At 33.9% G+C, this 24032-nt stretch overlaps 2 protein-coding genes across 2 annotated transcripts; both read left to right on the plus strand.

The window, feature by feature from the left end:
* Positions 1–16105: 16105 nt before the first annotated feature.
* On the plus strand, positions 16106–21306 carry LOC112287001 (protein HEAT INTOLERANT 4). Its single transcript, XM_090253338.1, has 13 exons — positions 16106–16172; positions 16281–16453; positions 17596–17688; positions 18332–18395; positions 18695–18753; positions 18940–19067; positions 19220–19279; positions 19397–19455; positions 19669–19757; positions 20000–20038; positions 20191–20253; positions 20391–20567; positions 20895–21306. The coding sequence occupies exons 1-13, from the start codon at positions 16106–16108 to the stop codon at positions 20940–20942; spliced, it is 1119 nt and encodes a 372-aa protein (XP_090109464.1). The 3' UTR covers positions 20943–21306.
* LOC141045814 (uncharacterized) lies at positions 21301–22955 on the plus strand. Its single transcript, XM_073536469.2, has 3 exons — positions 21301–21907; positions 22166–22356; positions 22550–22955. The coding sequence occupies exons 1-3, from the start codon at positions 21867–21869 to the stop codon at positions 22666–22668; spliced, it is 351 nt and encodes a 116-aa protein (XP_073392570.1). The 5' UTR covers positions 21301–21866; the 3' UTR covers positions 22669–22955.
* The last annotated feature ends 1077 nt before the right edge of the window (positions 22956–24032 follow it).

Genomic DNA, 24032 nt, shown 5'->3' on the forward strand with positions numbered 1-24032 from the left:
TATTTAGTAGTACTCTTTTTTGATTTGCATCTTTAATAGAAAATTATTCACAACTCCTACATGATATAAAATGATTTATACTTCCTATATGATGCAATTTCATTCTTAGATTTACAAGCAATCAAAAAAGTATAGAATAAACAAAACTTTTATTTTTAAAACAATGGTCACAGTATGTTATTATCTATGTCATTGAATTTTAAAGTCTTACTTCAAATATGAATTAGAAAAATAAAGACCTTACCAACTAATTTCAACATGGATTAAAATATTATTCTTATTAATAAAATCTTTATTAATAAAATCTTTATTAATAATATCAAAAATAAATTTCTTAAATATTTTTATTGCTCAAGCCATTACATGCAACAATCAATTCTTTAAAAGATGCTATAAACAAAGATTTGATTGAAGAAGAATAAATCAAGTCATGACAAGAAATCCTAAGCTTTTACAAATCTATTTATTAAAACATGAACCTATAGAAAATAAAAAAATATATTTTAAATCTTTCACCAAGCACAAAAAGAGTTAATGTTGTCTAGAGAAATAGGACTTATATTATAAAAAATCTAAATACATTACTCAAAATTGTGTAAAGAAGAGATACAATTACAAAATGAAGAACATACTTATCAATGAAGACAATGTGTTAAAATATAAATTTGTCTAGTTACAAAGAGAATTGTTCGACTAGAGTTTTATGCAATATCTACAAAAGGTCTTATTCACTATCAAAAGACTCATCTTGTTTTGCAATAAAAATTTATTTAAAACATAAAAAATCATAAAGCCTTTGCCTTGACAGATTTATGACACTAAACTTGGTTTTAAGTTAAAGACTTATTTAAAAGATATAGTATATCCTTAACAAAGAAAACAAAGCTTGTACATGTAGAAGTTATAAATGATTGTCAATTGCCTTTTGGAGATATAATTCATAAAACTATTTATGTAAAAGTGGTAACAAATAGTCATAATAGTTTGGTATCATTTAATATTATTAGATCCCTTCTAAACTAGTCATTGTAAGCTTAATGTGGCTAGAAAAAATTTAATTAAAATTTTTATTATATTATAATATATATATATATATATATATATATATATATATATATATATATGAATTAAAAATAAATTTAAAAACTTATATTTTAGATAAATTTTTATAAATTGATTATTAGTTATTTAATAAATTTAAAATTTTATATTAAATATAATAAAAATTTATTATATAAATTTTATAGTATATTTAGTATTAATTATATATAAATAGAAATAAAAATAAAAATGATAGAAGTTAAGGAATTAAAGATTTATAATTCTTCAAGTAGCTAGATAAATTTATTGCGCTAGTTATAATAATTTTATAATCAACCAATATATATATATATATATAAATTTTTAATATTTAGTTTTAAATTATGTAATTTAATTATATTTATTTTTTTCTTAACTTAAAAATTAGTATTTTTAAGATTATATATATTTATATTATATATATATATATATATATATATATATATTTATATATATTTATTTATATTTATATATTATATTTATATTTATATTTTAAACTTTCATATATATTATTTACTTAAAATATAAAAAATTATATTTTAATTAAGCTTAAATGTTAAATTTTAATTTTCATATTTAAAATATTTTATATGAAATTTTTGATTAAAACTTTAAACCATTTTTAATACTACTTTAAAGGATACTTTCAAACAATAAAATCATAATTTATTTATTTTATATTTTTTCGTTAGAATTTAATTGATCAGAGTATTTTCTAATTATGTGATAAAAAAAAAGTAAGTAATGTTATTAGCAAAATAACGGTTTTTTTTGTTAATGCATTGAATTTTTAAGAATAAGACGATTTTTTAATTTTTTTATTATAATTTTTTATATTTTTATTTGCAACTTTAATTACTGTCAAGATTAATTTATATCTCAAGTTTTCTATGGATTAATTTTGAAGTTTATATACAAAGTTGTAGAAATCACATTATTTTTTAATGTGTGAAACTATTTTTTGTTTTTTTTTTTTTTTTTCTGTATTCTTTCTTTGCAACATCTATTTTTAATTTAAAGTTTGATTTTTTCCTTGGAACTATTAGTTTTAGAGTTTGTGCCATGGATTTCTAACTTTTTATTAAAACAATTCAAGCCATTTGAATTTTTCTGTTATATTTTTAAAAATTCTTACTTTGAAATGTTTTAATTAGTTTGTTTGTTAAAATTGTATTCAAAAAGATCTTTATAGAAAGCTTTAACATGAAAACCTTCTATAAAAAGCAAAGCAAATAAAGATTATAAACAAAATCACATCACATGAAACTTCAGCAGCAAGATTCGAAAGATTGGACAACAAACCTACTGCCCCCAAAACAGAAACACAAGAATAAAATAAAATAAAATATTAGACCAACTGCACCCATCTGCATGACTATTCTTATAATCTCAGTAACCATTCCAGTGATCTAATTTCTATCTAGTTTAGCACCACCATATGATTTATTATGACCAATACACCTCCACCTCCACAAATTGATGTATTTATGACTTCTGTGTTTTCAAGCACGGATTCTACCTACATTTGCAATACATACAACAGCACCCATGAGTTTATCAAATCTAAAGAGGACGAAGAAAACTCTGCAAGCTCCATGGAACTGGTGAGCTTGTGTTTCAGCCCATCTCATGACGGTTGTTATTCTGATGCAAAACCAGTGAGGTCTCTGCCGCTTTGTCTCGTGGGAGTTGCATACATCAGACTTGTGTGGCGTGGATAACAGAAGGAAAAGAAAACAAAACTAAAAAACACAAACACACACACACACACTCAGGATCTAGATGCAGCTTAGATAACAAGAAGCAATAAAAACAACAACTCTCTCATAAAGTGCAGTAAAAACTAGATTGTTATCGAGTGTGTGCAGCAAGTGCAAGACATGTACTTCGGCCAACCCTGTGCACCAGGCGTGGCTGAGCTTCTTTTTCTTTTTCTTTTTTCATTTTTTTCTGTGGACCCATCAGTGATCGTGTGTGCAGTTCCATGACGGAATGTCAAACTGATAAAATCTGGTGGCAGATTCTCTCTCTCTCTCTCTCCACGATGGTGATCCTCGTGCTGCTAGATCCTTCTTACTTTGAGCAGGTTACGTCCCCCAAGATTTTTCCAAATGGCGGCGATGGAGTAGCGTGCTTTTAACTAGCTGTGGGAGGTGATAGCTTGTCCCTAGTGTTCATTTATTGAGGGCGGTTGGAATTTTACTGTAATTCTCGTTTGAGGTATTGTGGACAGTCTTGAACAGCATTATACTCTGAGCGATGTTTTGATGGAAAGTGTGCTACAATATTCGGTCGAAGCTTGAGTTCGGGATTGGGAATTATGCAGTGTGGTGAGGAATGTGAATTACCATCTCATCTTCGATAGATGCACACACTCTACATGCTAAAATCGAAGTAGATTCAAATTATGTTGTTGATCAGGAAGCGAACTGTAGTACTTGTAGTGATGGATGGTGCAGACGAACTCCAGCGTTATTGAACTGTGATAACCTTCACCATAGAAATACTGATCTTTCCAATCTCTTGATCCAACAACTAGGAGCTGATTCCGTGGGATCTGACGAAGATGAGGTCCAGAATCATTTTACAAAGCATGAGACAATGAATTGTGAAAAAGTTGCACACGAACTGCGCACCTCGTAAATCAGCCGTTGCTGTTGAAGCTGGATTTGAATTTCACACCTCAGAAGCATTGCGAAGTTCGAACCTGGATGTTAAGTCTACTAAACAAAAACGAGTTAATTGCTAATAAGAATGGTGAGGTTGTTGTGAGGATTGAGACAACAATGCTCAGTGGCGTTTTTTTTTTAATATTTTTTTATTTTTTTATGTTTTATGTTTTAGGAATCAATCATATATGTGTCAGAATTTATCAGTTGGGTTTTAAATAGTTGAAGGTCTAACGTGATTTGTAGATAGTTGAAAATGTGTAGTAGACTTGTTGTAATAGACAATTTCTGATCCATTGAGTAATTCGACACAAGCGGGACATATTCGTGTGAATGAAGTGGTTTCTGTTATCTATTTCAATTGTGGGTTTGTATGTTTTTTTTTTTTTTGTTTGTTTGTATGTTTTTTGGGGGGTATTTGCATATGGAAATTTCATCACAAATTTTTAAATGCAAATTATTTTGGCATCATATTGTGGTGCTAGATTGACACACTAACATAATGCATGTTACTACTTGCAAAAGAAAATTTAAGAAGTTTAAAAAATTAAAAATTAAGTTTCAAAAAAATAATTGAATTATCATGAAATAATGGTTGTTGTCATTGTATTTACAAAGATGTAATTACTATTAATTAATCTTTTATCCATATCCAATTTTGAAAAATTATGTTTCATATCACTGTAGTATATGTCAAGTTGCTGTATTATTAGATTAATGTGTGTGTACACTCATAAATACAGATACATGAACTAAAAACTATCATAAGAATTCAAACACTATTATAATAATTAGTGTAATATTAGTTATTAATAATTAAATTTTATATTATTACGTTATTAAATAAAAAGATTTATGGATATACATATATATAAATATGTGTATTCTGATTTTCTTTTGAGTTTTAAAAATATTTTCTTACAAAAAAGAATTCACTTGACAATATATTAATTTCTAGGCCATCTTTTTAGTTCATTAATATTTCTAAACTTAATATTTTGTATTTAGTATAATTTGTATTTATTATTTTTCTAGAAATAATAAATAATTACACAAAAAAATCTGATTTAGATTTATGATATAAAAAAATTAAAAACATTCTAGCATACGTCTTAAATTTTAAGATAAAATTTTGGGAGTTTAAAAATTTGACATTCCATTATAGATATGGTTAATACGAACCAACATCAAATTAAGCTAAATTTATTTTATTTTCAACTAAAGTTTTTACATATCCATTAAAAAACATCTATAACAATCTTTCAAATTTTATATAAACAAAAAAGTTTGCCAAAATTACTCTTAAAATTATGCGATTTTTTATTATTTCTTTTTCATGTCATGTGTATATATATATATATATATATATATATATATATATAATCATATTTTAATTTTTTTAAAAATGCATATATATATATATATATATATATATATATATCTTGAATTTTAAAGAAATTTTTATTCTTATATTATAAACTAAAATATTCTTGGTAGTGTAGCCACCACATTATTCACCACTTTTTATTATACTGCAAACTCGTGTAGACACCTTTAAGATGATTGAAAACATATAAGAAAATATTTTATTTAAATTTCATAGAATTATAATGGGGATTGTAGATGTGATAAATAAATAACTCAAATAAAATGATGGACATATAGTTCTATCATAATTATTAAATGTATTGTTTTATAAAATATAATTATAAATATAAATTTTTTTATTAGTATGTTTCATCAAAAACTGTCACGGCTATAATCATGTATGCTAATAATTACATATAGAAATAGGTAGAAGTAAGTAAAAGTAGATAAGAGTAAGTTAATTTTATAATATTTAATATGGAAGCTTCTTAGAAGCTTCATAGACGCTGCTTTGACTTCATAGGTGTCTTTAATTGACTTTTTGGATTAGAAACGTAGTCAACAAGTTGACCATGTGCCACACATGTTGTTAGCTTGAAGATCAAGCTAACTATGTGGCCCACACGTAGAAAAACTTGCCTTGTAAGTCAAGGCATGTGTCCTACAAAGTCAACACATATTGGAGGTCCTATAGAACATCGCCACGTAGCTCCTAGTTAGATAGTATATATAGAGACAAGAGTGAAGGCTTCTTCACTCTTGTCAACTCCTTTCTTGCTTCTAGTCTAGTTTCAAGGGTCTCTAGTTTTCTTGTCTTTTGGCAATAGCCATTCCAGTTTCTCTTTCAATATATATACTTGTTTATATATATTTTGTTACCTCTCTTTGAGTGATGGCTCACTTGTCTGAATTGTTTTTTCATCGAGTTCTTGTCCTTGACAGATTGACAAGAGTACACCTACAATATCAGAGCTTTGTCTAATCTTGATTAAGAGTGGATTATCCTTTTTTCTTGATAAGATATAAGCGTATTAGAAGTTGCGGATTACCCTCTTCTAAACTGATATTGTCCTTAATATTTTCTTTGTCCACAAGTCCTCTCTTCTATTTGTCTTGAGTGATATTAGACATCTTCTCTCTTCTAAGTGTTATCATGGCAGAACTTCTTGAAATGAAGAGTGCAATGGCACAAATGCAAGAGTAATTGAGGGAGTTAATGCTTGCGTTGCATCAACTCAATTTACCACCACAAGGAGCAACAAGATTGGCAGGAAGTGAAGATATAGAAATGGTTGGAGCTGCTTCAGCATCTGCACCAAACCATGTCCTTTCTCCTATGGTGGAATGCCCTTCAAATGTTAGAGAACCAAGAATTTCCCTACCCGAGAAGTTTGATGGTACCAGATCCAAGTTTCGAGGATTTATCAATCAAGTGCAACTTGTGATTGAACTTCAACCCCAAAGCTATCCAACTCCAGGATCACAAGTTAGATTCATTGGTACGCTTCTTTCACGTTCGGCACTATCGTGGTTTTCATCTTTTCTTGAACGACGAGATCCAATATTGGATAATCTAGAGGCTTTTTGGCAGAGTTTCGATCCATGTATGGAGAACATGATGCAATTCGTGTTGCAACCAATAAGATCCTTATTTTACGACAAGGCAATCGATCAGTAACATTATATGCTTCACAATTTTGACAACTTGCAACTGATATCAAGTGGGATGATGCTGCACTTATTAGCCAATTTCTCTACGGATCACAATATTAATGCTAAACTTAAAAAAAAAATTAATGCTCAACTTACCTCAAACATTGAGTCAAGCAATTGACTTTGTTGTGAAGTGCGACAATCGCCTTTCTGAATTCTGACCTGAGAACTTTACAAGTGGACCTCAACATTACTATAATTCAATGGCAACACCAACATCTCTTCAACACATACATTTGGAAGTAGAGGATATGCAAATTGATGTAGTACGTTTCAAAGCTCTTACTGAGCAAGAAAAGTCTCGTCGTCGTCAAGAAGGATTATATTTATATTATGGAGAACCAAAGCACACTTCTCAGCATTGTCAAAAGAAACGACGCAATCACAAAATGAAGAGTATGGCTGTAAAAGAAAATAATATGTGGGAAAACGAGTTTGTCCAGCTACAATAGGGACCGCACAACTTGTCGCACTGTTCAGGTACCTGGAACCTTGCACAACTTCTAGTAAAGGTCCTATTCTCTCCTCAAAGCCCTCTCCTTGTTTTACATTAAATGTTATTTTAGGACCTAAACATTACAAAGTCTCTGCCTTGTTAGATTCAGGAGCCTCAGCGTGTTTTTTAGATGAAGAATTTACTAAAAGACATAGCATATCTTTAGTAAAGAAAACTAAACTTGTTCATATAGAAGTCATAGATGGTCGTCCATTGTCTTCTAGAGATATTACTCACAAAACCCTTCCTATAGAAGTAATAATCAATGGTCATAATAGTTTTGTAGTATTTAATATCATTAGATCTCCCTCTAATCCAGTCATTTTAGGTTTATCGTGGTTGGAAAAATACAACCCTCAAATAGATTGGATTTCCCGAACTCTCACTTTCTCTAAAAGTATAACTAATAGTGTAGTTAAACAAGTAGAGAGTCATAAGTCTAGTTCAATTAAACCCATATTTATAGGTACAAAAGCTTTCTTGCATGCTGCTATGAAAGAATCACCATACATTATTTATGCTACAACCATTTCTACTGGTGAAAAGACTTCAAGTGGCATTCTAAGCCAATATCAAGAATTTCAAGATGTATTCGAAAAAAAGAATGCGGATACACTCCCGGAACATCGTCCCTATGATTGCTCAATTGACCTTCAAGAAGGAGCACAACCGCCATTCGGACCAATCTATAGTTTATCACAAAATGAGTTGGCTGAACTCAAGGAGTATATTGAAGAAAATCTAGCCAAGAATTTCATACGCCATTCTAAATCTCCGGCAGGAGCTCCAATTCTATTTGTGAAGAAAAAAGATGGATCATTGTGGATGTATGTTGATTATCGAGGACTCAACAAGATTACTATCAAAAACAAGTATCCACTATCTTTAATATCCAGACTTCTTGATCAGTTGAATCAAGCTAAGATCTATACAAAAATAGATCTTCGGGGAGTATACAATCTAGTACGCATCAAAGAAGGAGATGAATGGAAGACTGTGTTTCGAACTAGGTATGGACATTTTGAATACAACGTCATGCCTTTTGGACTTATAAATGCACCAGCAGCTTTTCAACATCTAATGAATGATGTTTTTTGAGAGTTTTTGGACGATTTTGTGGTATGTTATCTAGACGACATCTTGATCTATTCTAAGAATCCAAAAGAACATGAAATTCATGTTCGTCGTGTGTTACAAAAATTAAGAGATGTAGGACTCTATGCCAAGATAGAAAAGTGTGTATTCCACACTACTCAAGTTGATTTCTTAGGTTACATCATTTCAAATGATGGACTTATGATGGATCCTAAGAAAGTTCAAACTATTATAGACTAGAAGATCCCAAAAACGGTAAGAGATGTCCAATGTTTTTTGGGATTTGCCAACTACTATCGGATCTTCATCAAAGACTTCTCTCGAGTTGCAGCTCCACTTACACATTTGACTTGTAAAGACAAACTCCAATGGAATCAAGAAGCGGAAGTTGCTTTTGAATCTTTGAAGACAGCGTTTGTTTCTGCACCAATCTTGTATCGTGTTCATTTTTTCAAAGCATTCTTTCTGGAAACAGATTCATCGGACTTTGCTCTAGGTGCGATTTTATCACAAATGGGAAAAGATGACAAACTTCATCCAGTAGCCTTTCATTCAATAAAATTCTCAGCAGCAGAAATCAATTATGAGATCCACGACAAAGAACTTCTTGCAATTGTCGATTCTTTTCAAGAATGGCATCATTATCTAGAAGGTGCTTCTAGTCCAGTCATCATGTATACGGATCACAAGAACCTCGAATATTTTATGTCAACACGCGTATTAAATCGTCGCCAAGCTCGTTGGAGCATGTCTTTATCAAGATTCGAGTTCATCATCACTTATCGGCCAGGAAAACAACAAGGTTTATCTGATGCCTTGTCTAGACGTTCTTATCTTGCACCAAAAGAAGGAGATGCAGCTTTTGAGGAACAAAGAACGGTTCTCTTGAAGCCAGAATAATTTCATCTTTGAGCAATAAAATCAACATTGACTGTTGATTTAACTTTCCTTAAGCAAGTCCAGTTAAGTATATCTTTAGATCCTCTTGTTCATGATATCAAGAACAATTCTTCTAAATCTCATGATCCATCTAAATTTGAATTCAAGAACAACCTACTCTATTTCGAAGGACGCCTATATGTTCCAGAAGGAGAAGCTCGTTTACGTGTTCTTCAAGCTCGTCACGACTTCCCAGCAGCAGGACATTTCGGATATAATAAGACTTTGGAGCTGATATCTAGGGATTTTTGGTGGCCTCAAATGTGGAAGGCAGTTAAAGATTTTGTACAATCATGTGAAGTTAGCTCAAGATCGAAAACTCCTCGTCATCGACCTTTTGGACTTCTTCAGCCATTACCCATTCCAGAACAACCATGGTCTTCTGTTTCTATGGACTTCATCACGGATCTTCCAATCTCAGGTTCTTATGACTCTATATTTGTGTTAGTAGATCGTTTTACCAAGATGGCACATTTTGTACCATGTACAAAATCTATCACAGGTGAAGAAACAGCTAAGCTCTTTCTTGATAATATCTATCGCTATCATGGATTACCCAAGGATATTATATCACATAGGGGAACTCAATTTGTATTAAGATTTTCACGAACTCTTTTCAAGATTCTTAAAGTGGATATAAAACTATCTTCGGCATTCCATCTTCAAACTGATGGACAAACGGAGCGTATTAATCAAGTTTTGGAGCAATATTTAAGATGTACCATTAATTACCAACAAGATGATTGGACAACTCTTTTGCCATTGGCAAAGTTTGCTTACAATAACATGGTACACTCTTCTACAAAATAAACACCTTTCTTTGCTAATTATGGTTATCATCCACGACTTGATACTTTTGACTTTTCAAAAGTTCATAATCCTACTGCAAAAGATTTGGCAATTCGTTTATCAGAGCTACATGCAACGATGAAGGCGCAGTTAAAAGAGGCTCAACAACAACAAAAGGCCAATGTGGATGTCTATCGAAAGGAACAACCATCATTCGTCTTGGGTGATAAGGTATGGCTACTTCGTCACAATATCAAGACCACTCGTCCTTGTGACAAGTTGGACTATCGAAGGCTGGGACCATTTTCTATTTCTACACAAATCAATCCAGTTGCATATTGTTTACATCTACCGGAGTCAATGAAAATCCATCCAGTATTCCACGTGTCTCTTCTTGAACCATACAAGATAGTGGACATACCAAGAAGACGACAAGCTCCACCTCCTCCTATAGAAGTGGATAAAAATGAAGAGTTTGAAGTAGAAGAAGTCTTAAATTCAAGGCGACGCCGAAATAAATTAGAATATCTTGTCCATTGGCGCGGATATGGTATTAGTGAACGCACACGGGAGCCAATAAAGAATCTTGCAAATGCAACAAAGGCAGTGGAGGCTTTTCATCGACGACATCCATCAAAATCAAGATGAAAACCTTCTTTATAAAAGAAACAACATCTAGGCAAGATAACATTCTACTTTCAATTTTTGTTCGTAGCTTCGTTGTAGTAGTGGCGCTCAAGAGATGGAGAACCAACAACTAGCGAATTCAACTCAAGAGCCTTCATTTGCTGACCTGCCGGACGAGACATTACGATTGTCACAATCTTCAAGATGACGCAATCGAGATGAAGATCTTCAAGAACGACATGTTCTTCCTCGAATAGATGGTGAGATACAACGCGTTTGGTATCACGATTTGGGAAGGGACTCCCGATGTTTGGTGATTTTGCTAGAGGTAGGAACAACTCTTGATGGTGTTCCAAATATTCTATTCGAAGGAAGTTACAAAGGCCTCAACAATGATCAAATAACTGGGTGGTCTTCCCGCCCTGGTATGGGACACTACCGATGATTGAGAGGCCCTATCAATCATCTTCGAAGAGAACAGAGATCACAGTATGTGGCGAATACAATTCGTCGCATCATAGATTTCTTCAACATATGATGACCGCTCTTCGTGGAACTCGTCTCTAGAAGGGGGGATAATGTCACGGCTATAATCATGTAAGCTAATAATTACATATAGAAATAGGTAGAAGTAAGTAAAAGTAGATAAGAGTAAGTTAATTTTATAATATTTAATATGGAAGCTTCTTAGAAGCTTCCTAGACGCTGCTTTGACTTCATAGGTGTCTTTAATTGACTTTTTGGATTAGAAACGTAGTCAACAAGTTGACCATGTGCCACACATGTTGTTAGCTTGAAGATCAAGCTAACTATGTGGCCCACACGTAGAAAAACTTGCCTTGTAAGTCAAGGCATGTGTCCTACAAAGTCAACACATATTGGAGGTCCTATAGAACATCGCCACGTAGCTCCTAGTTAGATAGTATATATAGAGACAAGAGTGAAGGCTTCTTCACTCTTGTCAACTCCTTTCTTGCTTCTAGTCTAGTTTCAAGGGTCTCTAGTTTTCTTGTCTTTTGGCAATAGCCATTCCAGTTTCTCTTTCAATATATATACTTGTTTATATATATTTTGTTACCTCTCTTTGAGTAATGGCTCACTTGTCTGAATTGTTTTTTCATCGAGTTCTTGTCCTTGACAAAAACTTTATATTTTAAAAATATTTTTAAATTTTATTGTAATTAGTTATAATTTTCTTTAAAGACTATCAATTCTTCACTTAAACTACTAAAAATTGTTGTACATACTTCTAAATTTATAAATACATAAAATAATATAAATATTTCTATTTTTATTAAGAAAAATCTCTATAAAATTAACTTTAGTTATTTTTATATAAGTTTATTGACTTTTAGAATAACATGACTAATAAAATAGATATAGTATTATGTTGTTTTGTTAAAATCTTATGTTACAATCAATGTTTTCTTTGTAATATCATTATACTCTTTTAATTATTATAAAAAATTATTAACACTACATCCCTAATTGATATTGCTACACTCCACAAGACCTCTTCATAGACAACTAGCTAATAATATGCATTTTTTGTTTGCACATATTTTCCTTTCTTTGCTTTAAGAAAGAGTGGTGATTGAAAGGAAGACAATGAGTATTTTTTTTTTTAAATAGGTTGTGAGCTATTTTTGATAAAAAAAAATATATTTGCATCAAAAAAAAATTTAATTTAATTTTTATATTTGGTTGCCAAAAAAACAATTATAATATAGATAAGTTTGATTTCTTAATCATTAAAATTCTAATCAATTTGTTATATTGATAGTAAAAGAATCTAATAGTCAATTTTTATTCTTTACACTAAATATTTTAAATATATTATAATAATCATGGCTAAATTTTAAAATTTTAAAAATAGAAAAACTTAATCCTTTGAACAAATTAAAATATATTTTATTAATTTTTTTATACTAGACCGTGAAATTACATTTAAAGACAATGACAAAATTAGCAATGTAAATTACATGAAAGTTATTTTTAAAAATTTTGGTAGTGGTATTCAATACTATTGTAGATTTAATAAAAATTGTTATAAGATTTAAAGTCATTCAATTTATATGGTAAAAGTATGATTATCAAATATTAAAACATAACATATATTTACATGTAAACTTATTGTAATGTACTTTGTCAAAAAAGAAATGAAGTCATGAATATTAGCTTTTATTTTTTTTTGGTATTCTGCAATTATGTAAAAAAAATCTTAAAATCTAATTTTAGGATGAAACTATTAAAAGTTGATCAACAAGTAATCGTTCAAATGTTTTGGAAAAAAATAATCTTATATTAACATAACTATGATAGAAAACTACATTATATTAAATAAAGAAAAAACCTTGTGAAATGTTTCCAATCTTTATCTAATACTATCATCTAGTTATTTGTTAAAAATTGATTCAATATGTAAAGATATAAATTTTAAAAGCAAAAGTTGGACATTCCTTTAATTTTCTGTGTAAATTCACCCAATTTCATTATGTTTTTTACACAAAACAGTTTTATTCAAGGTACGAAATGAATACATGTTTCAATTATATTACAGTGTAGTTATAAATAATTTCTTATCATAGTTAATACAAAGAAGTTAGTTCAGTCAGCTAACATGGTGATAAATTCAAATTTAAATTATATGTTTTATATTAATATTAATTTGATTCTTTTTCTGAAATTATATTTTATTAGTTTGATTTTAGGAAAGGAATTATATAGCTTTAATTAAAGAGTTCGTTTTTTTTTTTAATTTTGAAACTTCAAGTAAATCGTTGGTATATAATTATAAAAAAAACTGCAGTAACAAATGTACATGTGAATTCCATAATTTTCCTTTCAAATTTGAGATCACATGAATAGATTTATTGTAAATTTTAAAATATACATAAACAAAAATTCATATGAGTTGTTGGTTAAATTATTTACTTTGTGATTTTTTAACATTACAAATATTGATTAACAATATTATTTTTACTTAAATATATATATATATATATATATATATATACCTAGTTTTATATAATTTCTTTAATTTCTTTATTGTATTGGGATTTTTCAAATATATTTGTTTGTGATATGTCCTTTTGTTTATGGATGTAAATAACATGTGTAGCAGTACAATGTTAATGATGTATAAAACTAATACTAGTATATAACAATAAGTGTCATGTACACATTTTTTATTCAATACAAGGAATTCTAATATTTCCTAGATACTTATATAAAGCATAGTTTTTAAAAACATGTAATTATTGTAGGTTTTGGTATTATGGGCTTTATTTGTACTGGTCTTTTTATATCTGCCTATTCTTTGAGTTGATCATTATTATTATTATAATTATTATTATCATTATGATTATTTTCTCTTACAAGGTGTTTTAATATCTTTAATATAATATTTTGTATACACTTAGTAAAAATGAAACTTTTGAAATTTAATTTATTGTTCAATTCTACGTTGTTTACATTGTAGACTAAAGGCAAAGTACATTCCTGCTCTCCATTCCTTCTGATATATATATATATATATACAAACATACTCATTGATTACACTACATATGTTTGCTTGGCTCTAGCCTCCAGTGTGAACAGGGCCATGAACCCACGCCTTTTCACTATCAGACGGATTATATCACATTCCCTTGCCACATCAGATGCCACCTAGACTCCCAGCGAAGCACCCGTCGACACGACAGGGCCGGCTACGTTTGCGACCGGTTCATTTTATGACCTATGCAAATTCAAATTTGGACCGGATCCAGCCTGGCAGGTCACCGATTCAGCCGGTAGAAGGCACCGGCTCCTTAAACGGTCCCTGTGGTCGCGTTGGATCAACGCACGAAGACTGGTCATTAATTTCCACGTGAAGAGAACTGTTCCGTTCACACTGCAAGATCCGTCCCATTTTAATTTTCGCCATATTCAATGAATTTACATGGTATGAACCAAAAATAAATATATATATATATATATAACTCGTACTGTGGGTTTGAAAATTCATGATACCTTTTCCTACCACTTCACTTCAAAGCACAATATTGAAGTAAATACGTACATTTAAGATTATTTTTTGTTAATCAACCTACTAAGAGGGCTGTTTTTTTTCCAGCATAAACATTAAAAGCTACGTGTATCGCAATATAGATGATATTGCAACATCCAGTATGGTATGATTTCATAATATGAACGTGTTTCTCAAATAACTATAAAATATTATTATTGTCATACTTCAACATTTTAAGTTACAAAAACGACAAAACCAAAACACATACACAAAAAAATAAAAAATTCAAAAAATCAAAAAAATATTGTTATTGGTTTTTACAGCTAATGTATTTTCGCATTTCTATTTGTTTATACCAATAATGAAGTAATATGTGAAGGAATATTGTGCAATTTTTTATTTCTTTTATTTTTAAACATGATTATTTGTGAACAATAATGCTGTTGTTAATTTCTTTTCCAACAATTTTTAATGAAATGCCTGTTCATTACACAAAATGTCATAAATATAATTTAATTACAACTACTATATTTGAGAGTATGTTTCCATGATATTTACATGTTCTATATTTGTTTTTTTCTAATTCAACTTCTTTTGACTTGTATGGATGAACGTGTATCTGAGACCAATGCTTCTTTCATAAATCCTTGTTATGTTTTTGGCTTGTAGCCTGTATTTTGGGATATATATTACATTGCTTGAATCTATAGTACTACTTTCACCAGTGTTTTCCATGGTTCATAAATCCTACATTCAGAAGGTTATTCATTCACGCTTAAATGATGAAACTACGGTTTTTGGTGACTTTCTTCATTTTTTTATTTTATTTTATTTTATTTTTGTTAAAAAGGAAACACAATCATGTAAAAATCTCAAAAGATATAAAAATGCTTTGTATAATCCATACAAAACATGTTGGGATGCATATTTTATTTGTGGCATTTTAAAACCTTAAGGGATATACATTTCTCATATCACATTATGATTTTCAGAAGTTATTTTGAAGAATAATCATAATTTTGATTTAAATAATAAAATTTGACTTCATGCTGATGCAGAAATTGAGATTTTTATACATTCAAATATTAGCTTAGTTTAAAATACATGCAATAAAATATTTATATTCATGCTAAAACTGATTTTTATATATATTCAATGTGCCATTATATATATAAATATATATTGTACCGAGTAATTAACTTAAATTTAATAATCATTTTTAGTTCACAATGCAAAAATTTATCACCTAACCTTAGAAAATCATAAAGTAAAAGGTAAGCAAGAAACAACTTCCGTCTGGTTTGAGAAGTAACAACCATGAGAGAACCGCTGGATCACAGCAGGACTAGTGCAGAAGAGGGTTTATACAGGTTATCGGAAGGGTGTATGCAGGTTATCGGAGGGTCTCACAAATGCATCTCACGATATCCATCGTTTTCATCACGAAATCAAGGAAGGAATGCCCCGACGGGGGGGGGTGGGGGTGGCTGAGTTTCTGTTTCACAGCAAATAGCAAAGTCTGTGTGGCGTCGTTGCAATTTTTGTCAGAGGAAGTTGCCATTTCCGGCGAGCGAGAGTCGTTCAGTGCCGGGTCCACCAAGGGCTAGGGTTTCCTCGCCAACGGACAGCTTGGACGGGCTCAGCCGGTCGCTGCCGCTGCAAATGGTATGTATGCTCATCAATCATGACGCTGCAATTTCTCGCTGCGCTTAGCTGTGCCATGCGGTAATTCAGAGGCATTCAAACCGAGACTTAGATTATCGACCATGCAATGCGTTTATTCATCGTCCATCTGAATTTTTTCCTGCTGTTCTGAGGATACCATTACAGATTATTCATTCAGTCAGTTTGGGGCCGGATTTGCTTGGCACTTCGCTTCTGGAAACTGAAGCGAGAGGAGCCCGCTGCATTTCGTTGGCTAAGTTGATGTAGGTGATGCCTAGATTGCTGTTGAGAGTGTGTTCATTCGAATACTGATTTTTTCCTGCTGGGTAGTTTGTCTGGAGTTTTCGGGTTTGGGAGCGTAGATTGTGATCAGAGTGCTTGCATAGACCTGGTTGGGGGTTGCTTGGTCGACGGGGATCTCTCCGCGCGTAGAAAGTTCACGTCGTTATAGCTTCTACATTTCGTTGCTGTTGCTCTAGCTTGAGTATGAGCGCATCACCTGCGGGAGATTCGGTTGTGTATCTCGCAGCTGTCTGTACGCTTGTTTGTTTGTTTCTCTATCGAGCTTAGCTGTAGGTTGTCGAGCAAGTGTAGATATTTGGGAGTTAGTTGATTGAGCGGGATAGTTGGGAGAGAGAATTTTACGGGAAGTACATAGCGAAAGGACTTCTGCTGTCCCATTGATTAATAAGAAGTGAAAGTCGCCAGAGGTGTCTGTGCGCGCCGGGAGTTGCATAATAATTCTGTTGCGCCGGAGTGAGAGTTGTTGGCTGGATGCCACAGCCTAAGTCTAACATGGCTACCACGTCCAAGCGACGGGTTTCAAAAGTGAAAGCCAAACCTCCATCCGAAGTTTTTGACGAAGAATATCGACCTCTGGTGTGCCTTCCTGTCTTGCCTTAGCGCTTGAGCTTGCTGCATCGAGAGCAATTGACTTATTTTTTCTTCCTGATATGTTCTTCATTGTCGAGTACCGTTCTCGTTTGCCTTCTTTTATTGGTCAGCATTAACTTACACTGTAGAATGACTATCGATGCTGGTCAGAACGCATTTTCCTGTTGATTTTCTAGTAGCTCACGCTGGTATGGTTCTCTGCGCATTTGAAATCGGTATTGAATTAGTTGTCCTTGTTAATATTGCAGGGAACTCTTTGGAAGGAAGCTTTTCCAGTGGGCACAGAGTGGGACCAGTACGATCATGTTTACGAGATTGATTGGGATTTTTCAAACCTGGAGGTAAACGCTTCCACTTCTCGTCTTTTTTCATACGGACAATGTTAAGTACCTGTGCTTATTCTTTAGTAAATAATGGTGAATTTGTAGCTTCTCTCCCTTATGGTATGTAGCCTCACTATCGCCTGGTGGTTCTTCTACTGTATGAGGCACTTAGACGAAGTATTTATATCATGCTCAGCGACGAGGAGTTAATCCCGCCACTTCTTCCCTGCGCGAATGAAACCAGTTTCTATGAACTGGATTCCTTTGGCATGGTTCCGCTCTGTTTCCTCCATGAAATCAAACTGTCTTAAGGTGTCATAGCATTACATTTTGAACCTCTGAATCTGTGAAACATTATTAAAAGTAATCCTCAACATCATCGTTGTAAAAATATTACTACTTGGAGGATGAAATATCTTTCGAAGTCTCAGGCCGAGCAGCCCAGACTATGGGCTACGACTGCTATTACTTAATCTCTTCATCAGTAACTTGGATCTGCCTTGTCTGTCTTGTAAATGGTGGCGCGTCAAATGACCAATTACCACAGGAGTAGGAAATGGAGTATGGTTTTATGAATGTGTACACTGTTTCTTTGAATGCCTCGCAAAACTGAAATTACTATTTTCTCAAAATGTGAAGCTTCCCGTGAACTGTGGTGCAGAGTGAGTTTGAAGAAGGAGGAAAATTATACGGCAAACGTGTGTATCTTTTTGGATGCACAGAGCGTAAGTATCTCACTCGATGTTTTAGTAGTGGCCAATCCCTGTCCTATGTTTCTGAGTGTTGTTGATGGATATTCGTGTCTGACCAGTGACGAGGATGGTGTAGATTTCGTTAAATTATATTTGGGAAGTGTATTTGTTCAACTGTGAGGCTCTGTCCTCCGTCTATGGACAAATTTCCTTTTTTGGATCTTCGAATAACTGTTGATTGCTCTAATGATATGTTCACTTCATCGGACCTCAGAGTATCCTGTCGAGTTTTTCCCTTAATTCTTACCATTATTTTTTGACTGTGGCTTCAGCGCAACTGGTGCATTTCACCGAGAACTCAAGAGTCATTCATATTCCTGCTGTTGTCGCGGTACCTATCTCAACCATGCCTCCGAGTTGGTGCAACTGCGTTGTATCCTTACATTACGCTAACTTTACATGAATACATGTAGCTACGCCCGGTTACTTAATTCTATCAACAGTATCTTTACATCGTTTTTTTGAAATAACGACGTGTGTGTAAGATAACCAATAAGTAGAGTTTGTACATCTGCAGGTAACATCCCCGTTTCCTCCTTCCGACAAGATAGGCATTAAGTCTGTGCAGAGAGAAGAGGAGCTTATAGTGCCAATGAAAGAGATGAAAATGGACTGGGCTCCATTTATCCCACCTGATGTGATGGAGTGAGTGGTTTTACTTCGCGTCCTTTCCTTTTTTGGCTTTTATGGTTGCCTCAGCGTGTGCGCAGATAAGCCTTAGTTGTCAAATGTTTAAGTTCTATTACTTGGATGCAGTAATTGTGTCTCGTTCACTTATATTATTATACGTGTTGCAGCGTACGTGCAGTTGAGCGGGTTAGGACAAAAATTTTCACCTTAAAGTGCACTCAAAGAAGGTGAGTTTCTTCTGTACAGTGGATCACCTTTAGTTGTACTTCCGAACTGGGACATTTGCAGATGTTTGTCCATATGCTGTGGAGTATATTAGCTTGATTCTGTGTATGACATTGCAGGGCTGCTCTGAAGCAGTTGAAGCAAGAGAGGATAAAGAAGTACGAGTACTGCCTTCCTTGTAAGTAATGCCGGATAACTGTGATGAAATGAAGAGATATAATGGATTTTTACGATAAGTGTGTCGAAGCTTCCCATCACGTATTAATTTTTAGGCACCGTGTGTAATGTAAGGTGAATTTTAGTTTGTGGGTTCTGGTTTCAGGTGTGTTAGATATTGGTATCCAAAAGTGGATTAGGGAAGAATTGTAACTTGACTGTTCATGATTTCCAGATATTTATTCACCTATGAAGGAGGACGAAACAGTGGATGAGACTGTTGTGAACATCATGTACCCTTTCGAAGACGAGAGCAAACCTCCGGTACTTTCATTATTCCTTTTTGCTTTTTCTTTAGCCCGAAAACATAAGCTTTGTCGATGAATAAGCATTTGATTTAAATGCCATCAGACAGATTGTCAATCCAGTTTCATTAACCAGTTATAAGTGGCTTAAACACTTTTTGGTGAGCGACTGTGTGGTTCTTTTTATCACCTAAGGACAGTAAAGAAGCTGGTTGTTTGACACTGGGTATTCTGTTCAACCTTTGTCGCTTCATACGCCAGGTGGTCTGCGAGTATGATTGGCAATTCGACGAGTTCGATGTAAGATTAATCACTTCCGTTTTCCATGTCCTACTGAGGAGTCTTTTGTTTCATCAGTGACGTTTTGAGAATTACACGTTATTGAGTTGTAACTTCAAACTTCGATACTGGTTGGTCCAGTGGACTGAACCTGTTTGTGTTCAATATTGAAGGAGTTCGTCGACAACCTTATCGCCGAAGAGGAATTGCCTGCCGATGAGCGTAAGAAGTTTATGGTATGTAGCCATGTTATCTTTTCATGTTTCCCTCGATTCGTCAACATAGAATTCTTATTCCAATCTATCATTTATTATTGTGATGTTGCTTGACTCCAAAATATCACATGTTTTTCCTGTTCTGTGGATTTGTATAGGATTTTCTGAAGGAACTTGTTGGGAAGGAGAAGAAAAAAGTTCGAGAGGCCAAATCGGCACGTAAAAAGGCACTGGAAGACATGAGCAAAGATTTGTTAGAGGGATTTCAGAATATGAAATTTTACAAGTTTTATCCTGTCAAGAGCGACAAGTACCCCGATATATCAGAGATGAAGGTACGTTCATGATTATGCTTACAGTTACTTTCCATAGGCTATGTACGAACCAACCTTTTGGGAGAAAGGGTACAAGGTATGTGTAGTAACTGTCTTTGTGTAACCCCTAGCATTTAATGATTCTACTGTAGTAAAAAACGATGTTCATGTTTATCTGTTTGTGACGGAATTGGAATTCAGGGACTTTATAGATGAATATTTCATTTTGAAATGGTTTCTCTGGTTAGAGCAGACTTTCGGATTACTTCGAAATAATAAGTCTTCTGCAATGGCTAAATGGTTTTAATGTAAGTCTGGGATTAACTTTTTCCATTGGTCGTGTTGCAGAGCGCTTTTATCAATAGATATTACGGTAGGGCCACGGAGGTCTTGTAGTCTGCACTGAAAGTTTTACAGTCGGCTACATCACGCCACTCGTCCTCTGCAAGGACCACTTCGTAGTTTGGTTCTTGCATGCTGAACAACCCCTTCATTTTTTTTGTAGTTTTTATCCCGGAGTCCAACGCACTCCTTGATTTGATACCTCCCCAATTTTTGTTTAGTGTAGTTGTGTTGTGGGCCTGTATGTGCCTTAATGCATGTAATTCTTCCTAGCCGTGGATGATTGCCTGGTCATCCCAGCTTTACTCTATCTTGGAGTAGCGCACACGAGTTTCGTAAAATGCTCATGTACTTGCGTGAGAAAAAAAAATAGTCCCGGCCAATTTTCTTTAATAAAGAAAATGAGACTTTGATTTCAGTTCGTCTCCTATGCACTTATTACTCAATTATTTGTAGGAATTTCCAATTCGATGACGTGACCTAAATCTGATATATCCAAATTAAGTGAATTTCCTCCTGGTAGTGTTGTACCCTATTAAGTTCGAAATGCCCTCAGAAATTCCTATAAATTTGAATCGTCGTTAGAAGCCATGCTGTTTCCACCGTTTCCCAACCAAGGCCAATTGTACAACTGGCGCTTGTAAGCTGATGGGGCAGCCTACTTCTGTCACGGCGAATTGTTGACACTTGGCTCAAATGCTGCCATGCCGTGCCAAGTGCTCAGCTAACCCATATGCAAACCTTGCATTGATTTGTCTAACTTATTCTTACTGGCGGTTGTGCTATTATTCTCCTTCGGCACAAGGTGAAGCTAGCGGTGGGAGTAGACAGAGATTAGGTTCGTCAGTGTTTATTTAAACTTCTTCCGCTTCAGATTTTAACTCAGATCCGTTTGCGAAAGTAGCATAACGTTTTGATTAACTTTGAGTTTGATCAGCCACATTTAGGGAATCAGAGTTTTGTGAAGCAGATAGAGAAATGGAGAAGGCTCAGACCGGTGCGGAACGCCATGCCTACAGGTGTGTACCCTCAATCTAAAGCTGTGTATCTTTAATGTTGAAATGGAGGTCTTTTTGTTAAAACTTAGAGTCTCACTTTGCGTGGAAATTTTCTGAAAATGCACGCAGTATCATTACTAGATGTTTTCAGTACCCGAACGATTGCTGATTAGCCTTGAGTTTTCCTTGCAGTCGTGGTCGTTGCCTCTAAAGAATTCCTTGAATTGGAAATAAGAGTTTTCAAGTGACAGTGAGTTGGGTGAGGTGGGTTTGATTTAGGGATGACATGGAAGATTCATACGGTGCGGGGTACACAACACGCTCTTCAGATGAAGGCTATGGCGAAAGATGTGGCGAAAGGTATAGCGAGGCTGTGAAGGCAGTTCTAGACAAGAAGGCGCAGAAGGAAGATCATGTGGGGGAGATGCAGAGTGGCATGACTGCTAACCGAGACCTATCTGCGGACGCAGGTAATTGCAACAGCACTTGTCAATCACCCGCATTAGACAATCACTTTGTTTGCAAGAGCACATCGTTTTTTTTTTTTTTTTTTTGCCAATTGTTTAGGCCTGACTTGTGTAACCTAGTCCCGATCGACAATCTCGAGTTCAGCTCCGCGTATGAAAGGTTCTGTAAAGTTGACTACCATGTATTTTGCTACAGGTGTGCACCCCGAGTATAATCGGTCGCAAGGCTCTCACGTCGCCCAGAAGGAAGATTCACGCCACGCTACCAACGACCAATTTGAAGACGCTTCCACTGGGAAAAGTCGAGCAGTTTAGCTTGGTAGCCGTGGAGGAGCTGCATCTTAGAATCACACAATGGGTTTTAGTTAGTAGGAACTGGGGTCGTTTGAGTTACCGGAATGGCTGTGTGTTTTAATTAGGATGCGAAATCTTAAAGGAAATAAGCAATTCTCTAGAGTGGCGACATCCAGTTCCGAGGTGCAAGAGTTCTGTGAATAATAGTGGGCATTGTAGCTTCTTTTCATGTCATTCAATAGGATGTAAACAGACAACCCATATTTCTGTAATCAGTGGCGAGTTTTTGGACTCACAATCTGAAAGATTCTCAAGCGTGTCAACACTAACTGTTCAATGCAGATGCGTTGTGTCTGAAACACGAGGATGGCTTGTGCGGATGTGACCATCGCAGCAAAATTTGCATCAGCAACCCAACTACCAACTTCCTCCACCAACAGTTCACACAATCAGTACCATCTCAAAACTGACAACATATATATATATATATATATATTTAGTGTTACAGTCTCTCACACCCATTATCAAATTTTCCACTGTTTCAAACAGCGTCAGTTCCTCTGGTCTGTGTCTGTGGACCCATCTCCGCTGCTTTGAACAAATAACATTTACAAAACACACCATCTCCCAAATGTCAAAGAATCCAGATCCACAAACGAAAAGCTCTTATTTATCAACTTTAGTGACTGCAAATTTAGGAATTATAAATGTGTCTCAATAGAAGCATGCCACCTACAAAGCCCCACACCGCCTAAAAATACTGATGATCTCAGTGACTATAGTCATTCTAGGAACTGTAGCAAGCATTGGATACTGTGAGACAACGAGAACAGGGACAGAAGGTTCTAGTAAGAGATGCTTGAAAGGGAGAGATGGTAGTGGAGTTGCAGTTCTGACCTGTGATGGTGAGCAAAAAGCATGGGCAAAAGCAAGCAAGCAAGCAGAACAAAACAAAACAAGTGCATGCATCCTCAGACAACTTGGATCCATCGTTGACTCTGTTTCAAATGTTTTTTGGATGCTCTTATCTTTTATCTGCAATAGAGTTTCAAAAGAATATATATATATATATATATATAATTTATTATTGATTTTAGGGTGCCATGGGTCTTGTCTGTCTGACAGACATGGAAGTGGCTGCAATAAGTTTGATAGATCCAATTTTGCATTGATTTTGAGGGGTAATGGATTGAATGGATGTGACCTTGTGAAGGACGTGCAATGGGCAACAACAGCTCACATGTGTCAATGTGCATCACAATTAGTATCTATTGAAATTATTTCAAGGGGTATGTGTGAGTGTGTGTCTTAATAATGGATGCATTTCCCACTCATACTAATCAATGCATTGCAAATGTTCTGTTTGTGTCAAAACAAAAGATATA

This window comes from Physcomitrium patens, chromosome 9, assembly GCF_059467195.1.
Source record: "Physcomitrium patens ecotype Gransden chromosome 9, ASM5946719v1, whole genome shotgun sequence".
NCBI classification, from domain to species: domain Eukaryota; kingdom Viridiplantae; phylum Streptophyta; class Bryopsida; order Funariales; family Funariaceae; genus Physcomitrium; species Physcomitrium patens.